The sequence below is a fragment of the Phacochoerus africanus genome, chromosome X (genome assembly GCF_016906955.1).
Source record: "Phacochoerus africanus isolate WHEZ1 chromosome X, ROS_Pafr_v1, whole genome shotgun sequence".
Lineage (NCBI taxonomy): Eukaryota > Metazoa > Chordata > Mammalia > Artiodactyla > Suidae > Phacochoerus > Phacochoerus africanus.
The window spans coordinates 33,944,800-33,968,533 of record NC_062560.1 but is presented as its reverse complement, the minus strand read 5'-3'; the positions used below and the strand labels follow the sequence as shown (position 1 = coordinate 33,968,533).

At 41.2% G+C, this 23,734-nt stretch overlaps 1 protein-coding gene across 1 annotated transcript; it reads right to left on the bottom strand.

Annotated features, from left to right (window-relative positions):
- Positions 1-4,865: 4,865 nt before the first annotated feature.
- On the bottom strand, positions 4,866-5,881 carry LOC125117993 (melanoma-associated antigen B16-like). Its single transcript, XM_047764174.1, has one exon. The coding sequence runs from the start codon at positions 5,865-5,867 to the stop codon at positions 4,866-4,868; it is 1,002 nt and encodes a 333-aa protein (XP_047620130.1). The 5' UTR covers positions 5,868-5,881.
- Positions 5,882-23,734: the final 17,853 nt, after the last annotated feature.

The window sequence follows — 23,734 nt, the reverse complement described above, 5'->3', positions numbered from 1 at the left end:
GAAGTCTAATTAATAAAAATTGACCTGGAAATGATATAAAGAGTAGATAAGGACATCGAAAAAGTTATTATAAGTATATTCCAAGAAACAGGTAGACTGAATTAACTGGTTAGAGACAGAAGATATAAAAAGGCCCACAATGAAACTGAAGAGATGAAAAATACAATGTCTGAGATAAAAATAAGCACTGGCTAGGAATAATGAAAGAATAAAAAAGTTTAGTGAACCATGCATGTGAAAAATATCGCCATGTATTTTTATGGTACACCTGTTATGGAAAAGAAAAAACTAGAATCAACTTTACATTTCTATATACCACATGTTTCTTGTATTCACTATTGAATAAAGCAAAGAATATTTGAGTTTTAAAGGGAGGTAATTGTGATTCTCAATACTGTTAAAATTTCTTGCAAAATGAATATATACACAGTTACCTCAGTGATTAAAATATTTAAATAAGCCTAACACCAGAAAGGGTAGCTGTGACTTAGCCAGAAAAAGTAACTGCTAATTGACATAAAAGACAAAACCTTAAATATGAACGTCATAACACAATAAAATTTTATGTCTACTTGTGGATTGGCCAACATTCTGTGCTAACATGTGACACAGGGGTCCAGGCTGTTTGCTTCTTATATGTCCACCCTATAAACCCATTATTTCCATGTTTACTGATGAATGCAGGAAAAGAAAAACAAACACAGAAGGTAGTAAACCACATAGCAAATGCTTTGGCCTGGAAATGACCAATACTGCTTCTGCTCACAGATCAATCACAAGGACTAGTCACATGATCTTTCTACCTGCAAATGCACTTGGTCATATAGTCTCCCCATGAGCCCCAGAGGAGAGGAAGACAAGATGTGAATGAGCATTTTCTCTCCCCTAGAAACTGTTACATAGTAGGTTCTCAATAGACTACAACTAGTACATTTTATGACAGCCGCCCTCTTTATTTCCTGGTAAAGTGTCTGAAGGGTCCTAATTTCCTTGTGTTTCTCCAACTTTTTGGAGGTCTTGGTACGGGTATATGACAGTTGTTCCCAAAGGCTCCGGTCAAATTTTCAAAAGGATTCTGTAAAATACCAGAAAGATTTTGCCTTCTCCACTCAATAGTACCTTTCTTCACTGACCTAAACTATAACTTCTAAAATTTTAATAGTATGAGAATTTTTTTCTTCCTGTTGCTGTCTGGTCAATTTTTTGCCACCTTCTGGATGACTAAACACACCCAAATACTTGAACTGGTATCATTAGGTACAAAGAAGAACCAGGATTTTCTTTTGGATCAGATGGTTAGACAAGAGGCAGTAAAAGGACAATGAATTATTGTCACCTCTGCTAACCAAAAGCACTGTGTCTGTCAGCAAACAATTTTTCACCTTCTGGAAGGACTCCAGGGCTTTAAGGAAGTTAATCCTCAATAGATGCTTGCTTTGCAATGATTTCCATGGTCTTTGATCTCTTCCAGAAGGGAAATTTCCCCCTCTGTACCTCTTGAGTTCTTGTGGCTAGACTAATACTACAGCTGACACAAAATGGATTAAGAGGAGGAAAAGAAGCAGGCTTAATTCATGTGCACGGAGGTCTCATAGAAATGGGACTTAAGAAGTGGCCAGGCACCTTTTATACTTTGTATGCTTTACAGACACAGAAACAATATGTTTGAGGAATTGTCAGGACAAAGAATCTTAGGCTTTGGATGCTTAATTATTGAAGAAACTTAACAGAGTTGAGGCTTTAGGTTGTAAATTAAACAGGTAACAAGGTTTGTTTATACAGGCCTCTCAGCCTGTTTTCCCTGTCTCTGGCAATGAGGATGCCCTCTTACCTCCAGATGCAAGGAGTGTCACCTTTCACGTGAGAGATTTATTTCCTACTTTCAGAAAGTCAGAGAGGAGGGGAAATGTCCTTCAAACTATGGTTGTTTCTAAAGTAATTTGAATTCAAAATAATATGTCATTGGGATACATTTTGGGGCAGGCTGCCCTGTCCCCCAGTAATCTGTTTTCAACTCTTATTTATGAGGGAAGCTTTTATTATCCGTATAGGTAAGCTCATAGGTGTGTGTCTGTGTGTGTGTGTGTGTGCGTGCAGTGGCCAGCCTCAAAAAATTGCCCTAATTAAAATTATATTTGCAAATATCAAGGGGATTTCAAAACCTCCTCTGCAACTTCAGGGTTGTATCCCTCAAGTTAGCAGATTTTATGACAAATTGGACTATATTCACCAGCTCTTTGGAAAATGTTTTGAGAACATGGAGGAGATGCCCAGTGGGTGGCCAGGTCTAAATTTCAATGTCAAGTTACCTTTTATGGGGAAGAGGATGTTGCCAGCACAAGGGTACAGGTGAGGGAGGGGACCATCAGGAAGTTGGCATGCTCCAAGTCAGGGGCAGGCAGGTGAATTTTGTCCTGTTTTTTCCACTGGGAGCAGGTGTAGCTTTCAGAGGAGGACTGAAGAACTGGCCAGCAGGTCAGGTGCCAGCATGGACAAGAAGGCTCAGTGGAAGAGACCCAGGGGAAGGGCACTGTGTTTGTTGCAGGGAGAGCAGAAGCTGATACAAATGCCAGCCTCTAGGCAGTCAGGTCTCATATAGCCCTGGGGCTGGGGTAGAAGACCCTAGGTAAGTGAAGCCCACAGATAATCCCCAAACTGTGTTTCTTGTTACAACCTTTATTCTTTAAACCTGATTTAAGTTCCAGGTTGCTATATTCTTCTTTCCATATCCTGAGAGGCATTCAGGAGTAGCAAGAAGAGAGGTAAGAGATAGCAGGTCTGATTCAAGCTGGCAAGAGTGGAACTGAGTGGTTCCAGATGAATTCAGAGAAGAGGCCTAGTGACAGCTCTGTCACAGACTAGACATGTGAAATCAGGGACAATCACAAGCTCGTTGAGCCTGAGGATCTTCACATGTGATTTTGGTTTGTTAAGTCCTGTTTTCTAGGGCTCTTGGAATGTGCACATAGTATATAAAGCACATGGAACAGTGCCATTTCTTAGAGCTTTAGTGCATGAATTACTGCTATGATTACTTCAATCTCAAATTCTACCCCCCTCACTTGTTTGCCTATGTGTATAATGTACATTTTCTCTGAAAATATAAAATGCTATAGGACATAATATACCAAATCAAAGAAAAATGTTCCATAGAAATTAAGCTTTGTAGAACTTTACTCTGAGTTTATGTTCTTTAATGGATGCATGAATGTCAGCTGGATATAATTCAAATTTCCTAAAATTTGTGTCAATGACCAACCCCTCACCTCCCTCCCACCTCTTCATCCATCCAACACTCTCCTCACTTTTTCATTCATTTCACCCCCTACCAAAAAATTAGTCCTTGCACATGGTTTGCCAAATTACACTGAAGATAGCTTAATTGAACTTTCCTATGAATGAAGTGAGTGTGGCTCTCCTAGGGCATGGCAGAGTGCCAGCCTTGTGGCTTCTGGGTGACAAATCTCAAGGGATTATCATCTATTTCTCAGAAACTCTTCAGTGATATATATAAATAAAATATTTAGTTTGTGCATGTATTCAATTCTGCTGGAATATTAGTGCAGGTCACGTTCCACTTCTGTTCCAGGTGAGAATTTCTATTGTTTATTTGTGACCGACAAGTAACAGCTAACAGCAGTTTGCCACTCTAGACATTTGGGTTTCAACTTTGAGACATATCATCTGAGGGTCTACACTCTGCTCACAAGGCCCTCGGCCTCATCTGGCCTACCATCCAGTTTAATGTGAAATAAATTCCCACTGGCGTTCCCATCATGGCGCAGTAGAAATGAATCCAACTAGGAACAATGAGGTTGCAGGTTCAATCCTTGGCCTTGCTCAGTGGGTTAAGGATCTGGCGTTGCTGTGGCTGTGGTATAGGCTAGCAGCTGTAGCTCCTATTGGACCCCTAGCCTGGGAACCTCCATGTGCTGTGGGTGAGGCCCTAAAAAGACCAAAAAAAAAAAAAAAAAAAGCAATTAACTCCCATTGAAGGACTTGAAGTTTCCTAAAGACCCAAATTGAAATGCTTAACTGCACCAACACTTTGACAGTCTATAGGACTGTCCACTTACTCACTCTTTCATTTTACTTGTTCTTTAGGTATTAGACGTTTCTACTATTGTCCTTAAAAGATTACTGCTTCTCTATGTTAAAACACTAGGGGCTGATCCTGAGTTGTTAATCCTAAAATTTCCCAGTATTAGCACTGTGCTTTCCAAAGAGCTGGGGTTCAGTAAGCTCCTATTGAACTCCCGTTCAATAAATGACCCATTCAGCTTAAGGTATAATTTTTTAAAATTTCTTTTAAGTTTTTGAAAAGGCCAAACAAATCCATGTACATATCATTTAATTTTAGAGAACAAGAGCTAAAAGAGATAAGGAAGCCAAGATTTCAATATCTTTAAGATTTTAATTGCTGTTTTTCTCTAGTCATCTCAACTATCTTAAAATCATCTTCTTTCACATTTGCAAGAAAATGTCTATAGCAATGCCACGTCCTCTTGTTCTGGAAGACAAAATAAGATGAATGGTTTCACAGTCTATTTTATGAAACAATAAAGCTCTTATTAGTAAACCTCATGACAGCATTACATGTGTGACCAGTATCATTCATAAACTTGAAGGTGCTGTTGCTAAAGTATGTTTAAGAAACAATTTTCAAATAATTACATATATGAAGAAATAACAGATTAAAATTTTAAGATGTCCATACAAGATAGGAACATATAGGCTTACATATAGTCTTACTTTCAGCCTCACCTCAGATTTAAACTCTATAAACATTAAATTTACTTTCCAACAATGCATGAAGAAACTACCCCTGACTCCCCTAGGTGTGAGAGAAGCTACTGGCCTTGATATTAGAACTTGGGGTAGCCATGGAAGGAGAGTCGTCTGGCTGAACTTGCTTGGGCTCTCTCTTCTTCATCTTGCAAAGCCTCCTCATACTGAGATGGGAAAGAACTTGGGTCAATCCCATGAACCTTGGCCAGAAACTCCAGGAGCTTCATCTTGGTGGTTTCAGCATGGGCTCTGGGGCCCCACAGGAACTCAAACTGGGCAGGATCAGTGTTGGCCACCTGACGGTACTCCAGGTATTTTTCTTTCACAAAATCTTCAGTGATGAGCTTCCTGGGCTCCCCAAACATAAAGTGCTTCCTTCCAGAATATACCCCAATCACACACAAAACTTCCCAGACTTCGTCTTCAGTGGCACAGTTGCCCTTCATGAAGATCAGACCCAGGATAAGTAGGAGGAAGCCAGTCTTGGGCACGCCCACTTCACCATGCAGCATCCCATCATAGGTGAGGCCCAATTTGATGAGGAGGTCATAGCGGTGGTTGGCGGGATCCACTTTCTGCAGATCAAGGCCAAAGATGATCTCCATGCGCTCAGAGGCTCTCATGAGGATCTCAGGGAAGTGGGCTTGGCAATTGTCGACAATCTTCAACATCTCTTCCTCAGTTATTGGCTCTTTCATCTGATACTTGAGCAGTAGGAAACTCACCAACATAGCCACTTTATTATCTAGAGCATCAATGGACACATTCTCGGTGTCTGGTGCAGCTTGTGAGGTGCCTGGACTATCCTCTTCTCGGCTCACGGAGCCCTCATCCAATTCGGTGGATGAGGTTGCTGTGCTGGCAACAGCAGATGAGCAGAAACCCTGGGGACCCTCAGACGTACTGGGTTTACCAACATCAGGATCCTCCTTCAAACTGCCAGGCATTACAGAATGGGAGGAGAGATGGGTCTCCTCGAGAGCCTGGGAGACCTGTGTGACCTCCAGGTCCGGGGTCTCACTGCAGGCTTGAAGGCATTGATCCTGTGGGCATCCCAGACCCTTCTGATGCTGAGACATGTTGACTCTGGTGGGTGGCAGTTGCCAGAAGTGTGGACAGGAGGCTGGGCAATGGGAAATAACCACCTAAGGGAAATAAAGGTGTACGTGAGTGACCTTAGCAGGTAAGCTCAATCATAGCGGTTCTGATAAAAGCTGCCTCCAAAGGACTTTTCCTGACAATAGCGCTACAGGGCCTCACAGCTCTTCTGGTTTCCTGGCCGCTGTGCCCCCAGAGGTCTTCCAGCCGCCTCTGCCCAGAGCCTCTCGGGGATGACCGTCTGGTCGAGTCCCTGTGAGTGGCTACTTTTCTGGGGATTTGGGGGTTTCCCCTCAAGACTCACTCAGGAGCCTTTGCTTGAGGACCAGCAGTTTGAGGTCTCTCCGCCCTGTACACAGAAGCCATCACCTCAATCAGTCTCCAAAGAGGAAGCGTGTGGTAGGTCAGCTTGAAACTGCCAGCGCCTCTTGGAGATGGGGTGGGGCTCTGATCAGGTGGGCGCCCTCCTTTCTCAGGCACATGGTCTCCTGAGTCCACATCTACTATCTCACCTGACAACTGGTGGTACCTGGGGCTCTTCCCACTGCCAAACTGATTCCGCGTCTCGGATCAAAGCCCTCACAGACTTGCGGTCTGAAAGTGCATGTTAGGGGGCGTGACATCTGGTGACGTCACAGATGCCCTGGGGCCACCAGCAGGGGCTGGTGCTACGCACTGTGCTCTGTTTCAGAGCAGAGATGGCTGCAGGTCCTGCTCGCAGTGCTCATGTTGGCCTCTGCCAGGCCCTGGATGCCTCTCTCTGTTAAGCTGAGGTCTTTACCCTCGTGCCAGGGTCCTCCTGTCACTGAGAACTCTGAAGAATAACAAGCTTGGGCCTTTTAGGGCTTAAATTGGGCCCCTATATGGCATGGCCCTGTCCCATCTCTGTGTTACCCAACTTTATTCCTAGTCCTCATTCATGGAATTGTATTTTTGGCTTCTTTTTCATTAGTTAAGGCTTCCTGGGAATTGTAGCATCCTAAGGAAACCGTGATGGTTTTATTTACTGCAACACTTGTAGAGTTTGGAAGGGGTTATGTTACAGCCTTAATGGAAAATGGAATTGGGGAAACTGGAGCACAAGATAGGCAGGGACCAGGATAGGGAATGGGCTGTCAGAGAAAAATCCCAGTCATCTATTCCTTCTTTTCTCTTGTCAGACTTAGACTCTTATTTACATTCCCTTCTAATAATTATAATTATTATATATAATTATATACATAATAATTATTTTCCTTAGGAAGAAACCAAAATGAATGATTTTTGAAAGCCCCTGACTTTCTGAGGTTGTTGGACATTGTACATGCATAAATCTCATGCAGATGCTGAATATTGTCTATTTGAATTTTTCATACTTCTCTTTTATATTGCTGTTCTTATCACTATAGCTTTTTTTTTTCCAGTCCAGTTTGGAACAGCACAGTTGGCTTGACTCAAATATTCTTTCCTTAAATCTCCTCACCTGTCTGGTTTTCCTGTCATGGGGAACTTGCTTATTAAATGTGTGGAGTAGTTTCAAATGTTTGTGAGAAGTTTACACCCTGACTAGTTTTTCCATGATTATATGGGGAAACTGGCCTCCAATAAAATGTAAAAAAATGATCAGCCATATCCATGATTACATTACATTTGATGTCAAAGAGGATGGCTCAGCAGTAACAAATCTGACTAGTATCCATGAGGATGTGGGTTTGATTCCTGGGCTCATTCAATGGGTTAAGGATCCGGCATTGCTGTGAGCTGTGGTGTAGGTCACAGATGTGGCTGAGATCTGGCATTTCTGTGGCTGTGGCATAGGCCTGCAGCTGCAGCTGAAATTTGACCCATAGCCTGGGAACTTCCATTTGTTGCAGGTGCAGCTGACATTTGACCCATAGCCTGGGAACTTCCATTTGTTGCAGGTGTGGCCCTAAAAAGCACGCACGTGCACACACAGACACACACAGACACACACACACACACAGATCAGGAGACTTGAACAGACATTTTTCCAAAGAAGAAATGCAGATGGTTAACAGGCACATACAAAGATGCTCTGTTATCCCTATTTTTCAGGGAAATGCAACTCAAAACCACAATAAGTTACCCCAAATCCTGAGTCTACTATAGCAAGAATTCAAATTTAAATCCCATCATCCTTAAGGTTCATATGCAGATGAGGCTCTTAGAAAGTATGCAGCTAGTACGGCAACAGGGGCACAATTCTTTCCTCTTTGTAGACCTGTCAAATAAAAGAAACAGACTACCAGGCCCCAACACAGCATGTAATGACGGAACAGGATTAAGACAGCACCTACAGTCATTCCTCTTCAATAATAAGAGAAGTGGAAAATATAAAACAGCTCCTGACCCACAGCGTTGTGAAACTCTGTTTAGCAAATGGTGTGAATTCACTGATTAGATTATAATGCCTTCAAAGAATTTTCCAAAGGCTATTTTCTGGGTTCTCAGTACCACCTCGGAGTTATCCTTGCTATATTATGGAAGGGAGCACATGTTTACAAGTGAGTATGCGAAACAATTATTTTGCAAACTGTGACCAAATGCATTCAGAAAAAAAGCCCCAAACTTCTACCTTATGTCTATCCGTTTAAATTTCCTCTCTAGTTTACACAGGATACAAGAGTAAATGCTAAAACCCATTTTGCAGTCCAGGCTTTAGTCTCTCAACTGTGAGACACCATCTGAAGGATTTGTTCTCTACTGAATACTCCATCACCTTTGAATTGTGCACTCCGAAGTTAAGCTTAAAATTCACTCCCTCGGAAGGACATGCAGCTTACTGAATCCACAATAGGCCATGTCTTAGAACATTAGTAAGTGACCATTATCACTTGGATTCCTATCTCCTCACTCCTTTTTAACTGCCTCTCTATTTATCATACTACCTCACTTACGTCCAACTTCTAGACACAAAAATCTGAGCATCCCAAGTAAAAGCACAGTATCTTCAAAAGAGCAGATGCTCAATGTTTTGGAAACAAATAAGCCAATGAGCCAAGCATCTAATTGGTTACGATTTAATTTCTCCTAAATTCTTTACTAGCCAAGCAAATATTAGTAGATGTCTTTTATTTTACAAAAGGACACAGTAAAAAGTATTTGGAAACACAAGAAATGATCATCTTTTAATTTTTTCCTTTTTACGACCACACCTGTGGCATATGGAAGGTCCCAGATTAGGGGTCAAATGGGAGCTTCAGCTGCCACCCTACACCACAGCCATGGCAACACCAGATCTGAGCTTCATCTTGGACCTATGCCACAGCTTGTGGCAATGCCAGACCCTTAACCCACTGAATGAGGCCAGGGATCGAACCTACACCTCACATAGACAATGTCAGGTTCTTAACCCACTGAGCCATACAGCAGGAACCCTAATCATCTTTCAATTTATTGCTAACATTTTTTTTTTGTCTTTTTGCCATTTATTGGGCCACTCTCGTGGCATATGGAGTTCCCAGGCTAGAGGTTGAATCGGAGCTGTAGCCACCGGCCTACGCCAGAGCCACAGCAACGTGGGATCCAAGCCTCGTCTTCAACCTACACCACAGCTCACGGCAACGCCGGATCTTTAACCCACTGAGCAAGGCCAGGGATTGAACCCACAACCTCATGGTTCTTAGTCGGATTCATTAACCACTGTGCCACGACGGGAACTCCTATTGCTAACATTTTTGAGGCAATTTTACTACTGAATTCTTTCATATTTCCAAGGAAACATGAATTGAATACCGAGTTACAAAGTTCTAAATTGCAAACATTGTTTTATAGAGTTGCAAAACTCCTACTCTTACTTGAGACAAAGCAGTAAAAATGTAACCAAAATTATTCATAAACATACATACAAGCTATTTAAACCCTCTATTGAAAGGGATAGTATCTGAAAGATAACTAAAAAAGAAGGAAGAAAAAAAAGGGAGGGAGGGACAGCTGGCAAAAGAAAAGAAGGAATAAAAGGGTAAGAGTGGGAGAAAGGGAGGAAAGGAAAGAAGAAAATGAGGAAGTAAGAAAAGGAAAAGATAGAAGGGGAGGAAAAAGATGTAAATAGAGAAGGAAGAAAGGAAGGTAAGAAGGGAGGGAAGGAGGTGGAAGGAAGGGAGGGGACAATTCAAGTTACCGTATAAAGAAGGAACACAGCCCTACATTGGACCTCAACTACTTAGAACATTGACTTTAGCATTTAAACACCAAGTGAAAAGTCTGCCTCAGGAGAAGCTGTCAAAGTTGGCCCTGTAATGTACCCTAGCTATGGCAGTAGAACGGCTCATGGCTGCAATTCTGGCTTGAAATTTCTCTTCCTCATCTTAGAACCTCTTCATACCAGGAAAGGAGAGCAGTGGAGACTGTAACATAGGCTCTGGTGAAATTCCAAGACTTTCGTTGCATTGGTTTCAGCATAAGCTGTTGGACTCCGTATGTATGCACAGCATGCAGGATCACTGCTGAGAATCTATCAGTACATCATCAATATTTTCTTCCATCATCTCTCTTTTGATGAGCTTCATGGGTTATGGGTGGATAAGGTGATTCCTCTCAGCATATAGCCTCATCACCTTCTCACTTCCCAGATTTCCTCCTCAGTGGTTCAGTAACCCTTCCTGATGATTATAAAGGCTGAGTGGTCAGCCTGGGGCATGTCGTTGTTATTACTCCCTTTCCCATCAACGGTGCGATCCAGTTTGCTGACAAGGGTATGAAAGCTCTCGGTGGAGTCAGCCTCCTTCAAGTCAATGACAAAACCAGCTCCATCTACTCAGAAACTCTCCTGATTTCAGGGCAGTAGTCCTCATTCTTTTTGTTGACATTTATCAGTATGGATGCCTCTATCACGGGCTCTTTTGTTTTATACTTCAGCTATTGAAATGACATTCAAAAGAAACCCACTTAATTATAGGGTTTCTTTCCATAGAGGCACTCATTGTCAGGAAAGCTTTTGAAATGCTTGTTTTCCCTTTCTGGCTCTGTTGGCACCTTGTTTGTTTTTCATGATACAGCTGCAGCAGTAGTGATGGTGGATGGGATTCTCCAAGATCTCTGGGGAATTGTAGGTGTCCCTAACATAAGCAAGTCTGGGGAAGACCCTTGACAAGAAGAGAGAAGGAGTAGGACTCTTCTCCAGATGCAAAGTAGCATCAAAACCTGCTAGATCCTGCATCTCACCTCAGACATACATAGACACAGCAGCCTACAGCCTCTCCAGACTGACAGCAAGGGCATATCATTGCTCCTCACTACGCAAGTTCTGGAGCATGTGGTCCTTTTAGATATCTCTCATGGTGATCTCTGTCTATACTTGGAATTCCGGCCCATTGATTATAAGTTCTGTGAATAATATTTCCTCCCCCGGATGCTCTGAGATTTTTGCCTAACCCTCATGCAGAACGAGTTAGGGTCCCAAGCACAGTGGAAAAGCTGTAACACAAGGCAGGGGCCCTAAGACCAAGGGCAGGCTGTCAGAAAAAAAAAACCAAGATGACCTATTCCTGCTTTTACCCTGGAGAATTACTATCTTGAAGACCTTCTTTCTTGAGGATGCATTTACTACATGGAAAAGTCAGATACACAGAATTTTGTGAGCCCATAAATTTTTGATATTATCTAATACTGCATTGTCTAGCATAGTAACTTTTTAAATTAATATTATTCATAATAAGAATGTATAAATATATAAACACACCTGTATACACACACACGTATGTAAAAATACCTAGTGTTACTATATACGATTCTTTCCGATATTCTCTGTCCTATTTCTAGTCTTTATATTCTAGTCCATTCTTTATATTTTATTAAAATAATAATAATAGGATTTTCCCCTGTGGGTTAAGAATCCAACTGCAGTGGCTCGGTTCACTGCAGAAGTGCAGGTTTGATCCCCAGGCCAGTGCAGCAGGTTAAGGATCTGGCATTGCTGCAACTGTGGCATAGGTTGCAGCTGTGGCTTGGATTCAACCCTGGCCTGTGAATTTCCATATGCTGCAGGTATAGCCATAATAATAATAATTATAATAATAGTAATAATAATAATAATCAAAGGTCAGTTCTCACAAAGAGACTTCAGGAGGTTATTACGGCCTCTGGAGTCATACTGCCTTAAGCAACTCAAATTTTATACTTTCCTGATATGATGCTACTGATACTTGATGGCAGCTGTGGTTCAAAGTGCCACCTCTGACTTTTTTTTGCTTTTTAGGGCTGTATCCCCAGCATATGGAAGTTCCCAGGCTAGGGGTCAAATCAGAGCTACAATTGCCAGCCCACACCACAGCCACAGCAACGCAAGATCTGAGCTGTGTCTGCAACCTACACCACAGCTCATGGCAATGCCGGATCCTTAATTCACTGAGCAAGGCCAGGGATTGAACCTGGATCCTCATGGATCCTAGTTGGGTTCATTACTGCTGAGCCATCATGGGAACTCACCACCTCTGACTCTTGTAGCAAAACAAGAGAAATCCATTGTACCAAGACACATTTGGAATATCTAAAGAGGAACTTAAAAATGTTCCCTTCAGGAATTCTCCTTGTGGCTTAGTGGGTTAAGGACCCAAGGTTGCCTCTGTGAGGATGCAATTTCGATCCCTGGCCTCACTCAGTGGGTTAAGGATCCAACATTGCACCAAGTTCAGTGGGGTAAGGCTCTCAGATGCAGCTCAATTGGTGTTGCTGTGGCAATGGCATAGGCCTCAGCTGCAGTTCTGATTCAGCTCCTACCTGGAGAACTTCCATATGCTGTAGGTGTGGCTATAAAAAGAAAAAAATATGTTCCCTCCAAACTATTTCATCATCTGTCTTGTACTGTGAAAAGTATTTATACTTGACTTTAATCCATCAAATCAAACAATTAGGTCTATGTTAGACTTAATGAACATTGAAATATTTTTTGCTCTGTGAACAACGCAGATAAGAAAAGGAAATTACAATATACAGACTGGGAGAAAATATTTGCAAATAATATATCTGAAAAAGGACTTGTTCCCTAAATAAAAAAGAACTCTTTAAATCCAACAGTAATAAACAGTGTCCAATTAGAAAGTTGGCATAAGGCCTAAACACATGCTTTACCAAAGAGGACATGTGGATACCAGATAAGCAGATGAAAACTTGCAAACCTGTTAAACATTATTATGCTTTAAGGAAACACAAATTTAAACCACTGTGAGATAACAGTGCATGTCTATGGGAATGGTCCAAAAATACTAAAAATATCCTGTCTTGGTGAGGATGTGGAGCAACTGGATCTCTCATACATTGATTGTGGGAATGGGAAATAGCGCAAGTTCTCTGGAAACCATCCAAAAGTTTCTAATAATATTAACTTACATTTATATTTGAAAAGGCGCCTAGAGCATGTTTTCATGGAGAAATGAAAATTAATGCTCACACAAAAATCCTCATCTTAATGTTTATAGAAGCTGTATTTATAACAGCCAAAAAGTGGAAGCAAACCAAATGCCCTTTTATTGGGTATGGATAAGACTGTGACCCATATGATGAAACTATATCACAATAAAAAAGAAGAAAGTTAACATGTTACCACTTGTGTCAATTTCAAGGTTATAATGATGAGTGGGAAAAAAAGAGTCAATTTTAAAGGTAAACCTTATAATTTCTTTCATATAAAATTTTCAGTAGGAAAAAATTATGTACGGATATGGTGTTTGTGGGTTTGTTTTAGTCTTTCAATCCTAGGTTTTTTTTGTCTTTTTGCCATTTCTTGGGCCGCTCCCGCGGCATATGGAGGTTCCCAGGCTAGGGGTCTAATCGGAGCTGTAGCGGCCAGCCTACACCAGAGCCATAGCAATGCGGGATCCGAGCCATGTCTGCAGCCTACACCACAGCTCACGGCAACGCCAGATCCTTAACCCACTCAGCAAGGCCAGGGACCAAACCCTCAACCTCATGGTTCCTAGTCGGATTCGTTAACCACTGAGCCACGATGGGAACTCCTCAATCCTAATTTTATTTGAATGTATTTGAAATGTTGGTTTGTTCTTTTCAGACAGTAGCATGTTATAATTATTTAGATTTCACTTATGGCTTATACAATTTATACTTGTGGTGAAGATGAAGTAACTGAAAAAAAAAAAAAAGGAGTTCTCATTGCATCTCAATGGATTAAGAATCTGACTGTAGCAGCTTGGGTTGCTGCAGATGCATGGGTTGGATCTCTGGCCCAGTGTGGTGGGTTGAGGATCTGGTGTTGCCATGGCTGTGGCATAGGTCACAGCTGCGGCTTGGACTCAGACCCTGGCCCAGGAACTTTTATATGCCATGGGTGCAGTGACTTAAAAAAACTGGCATAACCGTGATTGGATTTATCAAATTGTCAGAAATAACTAAAAAAAAAAGATAAAATATATGAGGATATATTGGATCAATATATTGGACAACAGTCCATAAAAGACAATGATCACTGAGAGATGAAAAATAAAGGATGTGAGCCTGTAATTTTCCCAGCTTGATGTCTGGAGCCCAGGTGAAACCTGGGGTCTCTGTGATTTGATGGTATGAAGCTGAGAGTCTGGGGTGGACTAGTCAGAATTCACCCAAGTCAGAGCTCTGGTTGGGAGAGGAGAAAGCTGCACGGACAAAGAACTGTGGGGCCCACACAGGGCTGGGGGTACTTCCTGTCAGAGGGATAAATCATATCATTCATGGGGCCTCAGTGAGAGTACTCAGGAGTGTTTTGTCTCGGTAGTAAGGTGAAGTAAGCCACAGTTCATGCTGCTCTGGTCCCAAGGAATAAAGATTTAAAGCAAAACAAAACAAAACAAAAAAAAAGATTATTTTGTTTCTAAGTAAAACTTGATGGCATTATAGAACAGAGCTTGAGTATATTGATGTATTGAAATTTAAAGTAAATATGTATTTCACCTAATAGCCAAAGCCATCTTCTTTTTTTTTTTGGAGGTTCCCAGGCTAGTGGTCCAATTGGAGCTGTAGCCACCGGCCTATGCCAGAACCACAGCAACGTGGGATCCAAGCCACATCTGCAAACTACACCACAGCTCATGGCAACGTCGGATCCTTAACCCACTGAGCAAGGCCAGGGATTGAACCTGCGTCCTCATGGATGCTAGTGGGGTTTGCTAACCACTAAGCCACGATAGGAACTCCATTTTTTTTTTTTCATAGCCAACTTGAAAAAGAATAATGCTGGAGGTAACATGCTGCCCTATTTCAAACTATACCATAATGCTACAGTAATCTAAACACTGTGCCACTGCACAAAAACAGACCCATAGATCAATGGAACAAAACAGCCTTGAAGTAAACTCACACATATGTTCAATTAACCTATGACAAAGGAAGCAAGAGTGTATTATGGAGAAAAGACACCATTTTTAATAAATGCTGTTGGGAAAACTTGACAGCTACATGCAAAACATGAGACTGGATCACTTTTTCATGCCATATACAAAAGTAATAGAAAAATGGATCAAAGATTTATTTATTTATTTATTTATTGTCTTTTTGCTATTTCTTGGGCCGCTCCCACGGCATATGGAGGTTCCCAGGCTAGGGGTCGAATCGGAGCTGTAGCCGCCTGCCTACACCAGAGCCATAGCAACGCGGGATCCGAGCCGCATCTGCAACCTATACTGCAGCTCATGGCAACGCCGGATCATTAACCTACAGAGCAAGGGCAGGGACCGAACCCGCAACCTCATGGTTCCTAGTCAGATTCGTTAACCACTGTGCCACGATGGGAACTCCAGGATCAAAGATTTAAATGTAAGACCTGAAGCCATAAAACTCCTAGAAAGAAAAGTGGGATACTCTTTGACATCAGTCTTAACAATACTTTTTAGGATCTGTCTCCCTCAGGCAAGGGAAACAAAAACAAGTAACAACAACCCATCGGACTATGTCAAACTGGAAAAGGTCTTGCACAGCAAAGGAAACCATCAACAAAATGAAAAGGCAGCCTACTGAATGGTAGAAGATATTTGCAATTGATATATCTGATAAGGATTTAGCATCCAAAATATACAAAGAATTCATACAACTCAACATTCGAAAACCAAACAATCCAATTAAAAGAAGACCTAAATAGACATTTTTTTCCAAAAAAGATATACAAATGGCTAACAGGCACATGCACAGATGCTCAATATCCCAATTTATAAGGGAAATGCAACTCAAAACCACAAAGAGAAACCACCTCCCACCTGTCAGAATGGCTATCATCAAAAAGACAGCAAATTATAAGTGTTGCTGAGGATGTGGAAAAAAGGAAAGGTTCATAACCTGTTGTTGGAATTGTAAATTGGAACAGCTACCACAGAAAACATTATGGGGGGTTCCTCAAAAAATTGAAAATAGAACAACCATATATTCTAACTATTTCACTTATGGTTATTTACCTGAAGAAAAGAAAAAACAATCATTCTAAAAGATACATCACCCCAATGTTTACTGCAGCATTATTTGCAATAGCCAACGTATGGGAGCAAGCTAAGGACCCATCAATTGATAAATGGTTAAAATGATGTGGTATATATATGTACACAATGAAATATTAGCCATTAAAAAATGAAATCTTGCCATTTGAGACAACATGGATGGATCTAAAGGGTATTATGCCAAGTGAAACAGTGAGACAGAGGAAAATAAATATCACAGGATCTCACATATATTTGGACTCTAAAAAACAAACAAAAACAGATTGACAGATACAGAGAACAAAAGGATGGTTGCCAAAGTGGAGGGGGTGAGAGTTAGGCAAAATAAGTAAAGAAGATTAAGAGATACAAACTCCCAATTATAAAATAAGTAGACATGGTGATGTAACATAAAGCATAAGAAATATGGTTAACACTATTATATAATAACTTTTTGTGGGACAGATGCTTACTTATTTTACCATGGTGATTATTTTGTAATGCATGTAAAGGTTGAAACACTATATAGTTCATCTGAAACTAATATTATATCAACTATATTTCAATTGAAAAATTTCAAAAAATTGTATTTCTTATATAAAAGTGTGAATGAGGTAAGACTACAATTTCATGATCTCTAGCATTCAATCAAATATTACCAGGCAGGAAGAATATAAAGCCAATATTAGGAGAAACTTAATCAAAAATTGACCTGGAAGCCATACAGATGATAGAATGAGTAGATAAGGACAAAAAACAAAACAAAGTTACTATAGCTGTATTTCATTTGCTCATAAAACAAAAAGAAAGATTACATTGGCTAGAGAAATAGAAGACATAAAAAGACCCAAAATCAACCAGAAGAGATGAAAACTATAATGTCTGACATAAAAACATACATTTGATTGGAATATTAATAAAATCAAAAGGTTAGTGAATCCATGAATATGAAGAATATTACTACATATATTTCCTTTCTATTATATTTGTTTATTGAGTTCTCAATACTGAAATTAAATATCGGTTAACAGTGTTATACATATTAGAATAGAGGGGGAGGGAGTGGGAGGGATCGGGAACTTGGGCTTATCAGACACAACTTAGAATAGATTTACAAGGAGATCCTGCTGAATAGCATTGAGAACTTTGTCTAGATACTCATGTTGCAACAGAAGAAAGGCTGGGAGAAAAATGTAATTGTAATGTATACATGTAAGGATAACCTGACCCCCTTGCTGTACAGTGGGGAAAAAAAAAAAAAAAAAGAGTTATTTTTACTGAACAGAGAAATTATTGAAAACTCAAGTTTTTTCAAGCAGGCATTTCTTGATGTTCCTGTTATTGAATGACTTAAGTTCCACTGGTGTATTTTTTTTTTTCTTTTGAGGGCCACACTTGTGGCATATGGAACTTCCCAGGCTAGGGGTCTGATTGGAGCTACGGCTGTTGGCCTATGCCACAGCCATAGCAATGCCAGATCCAAGCCACGTCTGTGACCTACACCACAGCTCATGGCAACGCCAGATCCTTAACCCACTGAGCGAGGTCAGGGATAGAACCCACAACCTCATGGTTCCTAGTCGGATTCGATTCCACTGCACCACGACTGGAACTCCTCCACTGGTGTATTTTTTTTTTTTTTTGGTCTTTTTGCTATTTCTTGGGCCGCTCCCGCGGCACATGGAGGCTCCCAGGCTAGGGGTCGAATCAGAGCTGTAGCCACCGGCCTACGACAGAGCCACAGCAACGCTGGATCCGAGCTGCGTCTGCAACCTACACCACAGCTCACGGCAATGCCAGATCATTAACCCACTGAGCAAGGGCAGGGACCGAACGCGCAACCTCATGGTTCCTATTAGGATTTGTTAACCACTGCGCCACGACGGGAACTCCCCACTGGTGTATTTTTAACTTACTAAAGTAATTTGTGTATTTGCTTCACAACGTATTTTTATACCCCATTTATGTATGGGAAAACAAAATCTAGAATCAGCTTTAAAATAATATATCAGTTGTTAATTGTGCTCACCTTTGAGGAACAGGCAGAATTTTTGATTTGTAAAAGAGGACAATTGTGATTTCTCAGTATTGCTAGAATTCCTTGCAACAACAAAATATGCAGAGATACCATAATAGTTAAGATATATGAATAAGCCTAATACCAGAAAGAGTAGCTGTGATTTAGTCAGAAAACATGATGGCTAAATGATGTAACAGATAAAACCTGAAGTATGAACAGCTTGATACAATGCAAGTTTATTTCTTCACTTTTTTTTGCCATGGATTGGCAAACATTCTGTGCTGTCAGTGACATGGGGGTCTAGGCTACTTGCCTCTTGTAGGTCCACCCCATGAACCCATTATTTCCATGTTTACTGATGCATGCAAGGAAAAAAAAAAAACCATGGAATGTGGTAAACTGGATAGCAAAAGCTTTGGCCTGTAAAAGACAAATATTGCTTCTGCTCACAGATCAATGGCAAGGACTAGTCACATCATCTTTCTAACTACAAGTGCACTTGGTCATATAGCCTCCCCACGAGTGGGGGAGGAAAGATGAGGATGAGCATTTGGAATCTCGCCCATTGTTTGTAACATAGTAGGTGCTCAACACACTGTGACTATCACAATTTTTATTACATCTACTCTCATTATTTTCTGGTGAGGTTTCTCAGGAGGGAAATTTCTTTGCAATTCTCTTTTTGAGATCCTAGTGTGGAACCACATCAAATTTTCAAAAGGATCCGATAAAATATCAACAGGAAGATTCTGCCTTCTCCACTGAGCAGGACCTTTCTGCACTGGCCTATGGGTAACTTCTAAAATCTTAACGAGATGAAAATTTTCTTCCTTTTATTGGTACCTGGCCAAAATCTGTGAATTTATGCCATATTCACAACTGAATATGCCTGAAGACTTGTTCAGGTACACTAAGTAAAGGAAAAACCAGGATTTTGTCCTGGGTCAAGTAGACAAGATGCATGGAAGCATGATAAATTACTTACATATTTGCTAAAGACAGTATGCCTGTCAATAAGTTATTTTTTTCCTTCAGAAAACACTCAAGGGGTTTTAGGAAATGATCCTCAGTAGATATTTGATACGTAGGGATTTTTATGGTTGTTGATCTGTCCTCCACTCCTAAATAATGAGGGAAATTTTGTTTATTAACCACAGAGGTAGTATATGTGTTCAGCGGCCAGTTTTAAAGAAGCTAGTTAAAATTATCTTGAAAACATCAAGGTGGTTCCCGCCACCACCCTATCCAACTTCAGTGTTATTTCCCCCAAAATTGAAGACTCTTTCACAAATAAGTATATTCATCAACTGCTTGGGAAGACATTTTGAGAATGAGGCAAAAATGCCCAGTGGGTGGCCAGGTCTAAATTTCAATGTCAAGTTACCTTTTATGGGGAAGAGGATGTTGCCAGCACAAGGGTACAGGTGAGGGAGGGGACCATCAGGAAGTTGGCATGCTCCAAGTCAGGGGCAGGCAGGTGAATTTTGTCCTGTTTTTTCCACTGGGAGCAGGTGTAGCTTTCAGAGGAGGACTGAAGAACTGGCCAGCAGGTCAGGTGCCAGCATGGACAAGAAGGCTCAGTGGAAGAGACCCAGGGGAAGGGCACTGTGTTTGTTGCAGGGAGAGCAGAAGCTGATACAAATGCCAGCCTCTAGGCAGTCAGGTCTCATATAGCCCTGGGGCTGGGGTAGAAGACCCTAGGTAAGTGAAGCCCACAGATAATCCCCAAACTGTGTTTCTTGTTACAACCTTTATTCTTTAAACCTGATTTAAGTTCCAGGTTGCTATATTCTTCTTTCCATATCCTGAGAGGCATTCAGGAGTAGCAAGAAGAGAGGTAAGAGATAGCAGGTCTGATTCAAGCTGGCAAGAGTGGAACTGAGTGGTTCCAGATGAATTCAGAGAAGAGGCCTAGTGACAGCTCTGTCACAGACTAGACATGTGAAATCAGGGACAATCACAAGCTCTTTGAGCCTGAGGATCTTCACATGTGATTTTGGTTTTATCAGTTCTATCTTGTAAGACTTTCATATATGTGAAGTATACAAAACACATGGCACAGAGCAGGGAATGTCATGGTGCTTTGATGAGTGAGAGTTACTGCTGTGACCATACTGATTACAAATACTCCCACCACCACCCAACTGTGTGTGTATGTGTGTTTTATAAATCTAGTCTTTCTCAGAAAATATAAAGTGCTATAGGGAATGGTACATCAAATCAGACAAAAATGCTTTTCAGCAAGTAAAACATTATAAAAATTTCCCCTCAGATTTTATGTTCTTTAATTTGGGTGTAGGAATGTCTTCCCAACTGGATGTAATTCAAATTTCCTATAATTTATGTCAAGGATGAACTCCTCTACTCCCTCCCAGTTGTCATTTGTGGGGGTTCAGAAGTCCTCCCTTCTCTATGTGCATTACCTTCCAAAACCACAGTGGATGAGGAAACCACAGAGTACCAAAATATATATACAATGTGTCTTTCCATTCATGCCTATGATAAAGTTGAATTTATATGCTAGGCACAATAAGAGAATACCCAAAATGCTAACATCATTACTCTTGTACATTGGGCCATTATTAAGTAATAAGGATTACCTGGTCATAAGCACTGTGAAACTTCAATAGTTGATGTGATAACTGAGACAATACTAAGTTACTATCAGGAGGGATATGCTAGGCAAAGGAAATCATGTCCCAGAAGGAATGGAGCAGGACACAATGAGATTTAAATACAGTGCTCAGAATTATATGCAGTCCAAATTGTGTGATTATGTGTTTCTTAAATATTCCATTTCATATTTTCAGACCATAGTTGACTGCAAGTAACTGAAACATCAAAAAGTACAACCAGGAATTCCCACTGTGGCACAGTGGGTTAAGAATCAGACTTAAGTGGCTTGGGTCACTGCAAAGGGGCATGTTTGATCCCAGGCCTAGCATGGTGAGTTTTTAAAGGATCTGGCATTGGCACAGCTACAGTGTTGGTTGCAGCTGTGGCTCAGATTCAGTTCCTGGCCTGGGAAATTTCATATGCTGCAGGTGTCACCAAAAAAATTTTTTTTAAAAAGTACAACCAGATGCAGAATCAGGATGACAGAGGAGGGGGACATAGAGCTCAGTTTTCCAACAAAAACATAAAAAAAAAAATCTACATGTAGAATGATTCTCACAGAACATCTACTGAAGCTGGCAGGAGACCTCAGACATTCAAAAAGGGCAAGAAATCCTCCATGTAACTGGGTAGGACAAAAGGAAAAAGAGAGAGAGAGAGAAGAGGGAAGGAAGAAAAAGGAATCAGGACTGGACCAGCACTTCTGAGAGAGAACTGTGAAAGAAGAAAGGAATCTGCACCCTGGAAGGTCACCTAACTGATGGGGAGATAAGCCAGGATGGAAGGGGAAACTCAAAGCCTCAGAAAAAGTGCAGCAGCTAGTATGAGGAAGGCAAAGCTGAGAACTGCACAGATGATTGGCACCACTGCCCAGCACACCAAAGCCTGAGACACTAGGGCAGGGACTGGGTGCTGAGGCTCAGTCAGGCTTTGGAGGTCAGTCCCAGGGAGATGACTGGAGTTTGGTGTGTGGAAATATCCTGAGAGGGCTAGATAGTGGTGTTCATAGTGGAGGGAGTTAGATAGGAGGCCTGGGCCTACCAGAGAAGCAAGGCACCATTGTTGAGAAGTGCAGAGGGTGGAGGAAGCAAGACTACCATAGGAACTTCTTTCTCTGCGCATGTCGGCTCTCAGGTGGCAGGGAACCTCTTGCATAGGCTATGGGTATGGGTACAAGGCTCCATAGCCATCTCAGACTCCAGAGGTAGGTGTGGCCTGCCACTGCTTGCTACCCTCACCAGGAATTTAAGTACTGACCTTGTTGTAGAGGGCCCTGTGACTGAGTACAGCCAATTGCCCCCACCTCCTTGGGAACATACATGCCCCACTGTTGCAGCTGCCAAGGCCCCATGACTAGGTGCTCCCTCAACCTCTTTGGGGGTCATTGCCACTGCCAGGGGCCCTGAAACCAGGCGCAGCCCACTACATACACCTCTGCATGTTTACTGCCACTACCAAGTGCCTGGTAACTAAGTGCTACCTGCAGACACTGGTAATTGCCCCACCTACCTGAAGCAGCATGAGCCATAAAACTACACACCCCCTATGAAGGGAATAATGGCCTACACACATTGAAGAAAGAGATAGTAGGCATCCAAACCAAAAGCAGCCCTCATGTCTAAAAAAGAATAAACCCACACAAGCTACCTAGGGATGTCCCCACATATAAATAGCCCTTCAAGACTACATTAGATACTTGTTTTCCCTAAACTCACAGAGTAAGAAAAAATATAAATAAAATGAAGAAGCTGAGGAACCACTCCCAGTTAGAAGAACAGAATAATTCCCTGGAAGGTACAAACAATGAACCAGACTTCTGCAGTCTAACAGACACCAAGTTCAAAAAGGATATAATGAAATTACTGAAGCAATTAAGAAAGGCTATCAATAGTAACACAGATTACTTAAAAAAAGGAACTAGAAATTATAAAGGAGGAGCCAAGAAAATTTAGAAAATTCATTGCCAAGACAGACGCTGAGCTAAAGGCAAAGAATAGCAGAATGAATAATGCAGATGAACGAATAAGTGACTTGGAAGATAGAATAATGGAAATCTTCCAATCCAGACAGCAGACAGAAAGCAAATTAAAAAAAAAAAATGGAAGCAATATAACAGATCTATTGGACAGTATAAAGCTTGCCAATCTACACATAATATGGATCCCAGAAAGAGAAGAAAGAAAAAAGGGGATCGAAACTGTATTTGAAGAAATTATGCCTGAAAATTTCCCAAATCTAAAGAAGGAAACAGATATTGAGATAGAGGAAGCATAGAGGGTCCTAAACAAAATGAAACCAAACAGACCTATACCAAGATATATGACTTAAAAATGTCAAAAATTAAAGATAAGGGTAGGATTCTAAAGGTGGCAAGAGAAAAACAAAGAGGTGATTACAAGGGAACCCCCATAAGGCAACTAACTGATTTCAGAAACACTGCAGACCAGAAGGGAGAGGCGATATATTTAAAGTCCTAAAAAGGAAAAATCTGCAACCTACAATACTCTACCCAGGAAGACGATCATTTAAAATAGGAGAAATAAAGAATATCTCAGAGGGAGTTCTCATTGTGGTGCAGCTGAAATGAATCTGATGAGTACCCTTGAGGATGTGGGTTAAATCCCTTGCCTCGCTCAGTGGGTCAGGAATCTGGTGTTGCTCTGAGCTCTGGTGTAGGTCATAGATGCACTTTGGATCCCATGTTGCTATGGTTGTGGCCACAACTATAGTTCTGATATGACCCCTAGCCTTGGAACTTTCATATGCAGTGGGTGTGGCTCTAAAAAAGGCAAACAAACAAACAAACAAAAAACCCAACCAA

Excerpts from the sequence above, each read along its gene's own strand:
- LOC125117993 (XM_047764174.1), bottom strand. The coding sequence starts at position 5,867 with ATGTCTCAGCATCAGAAGGGTCTGGGATGCCCACAGGATCAATGCCTT.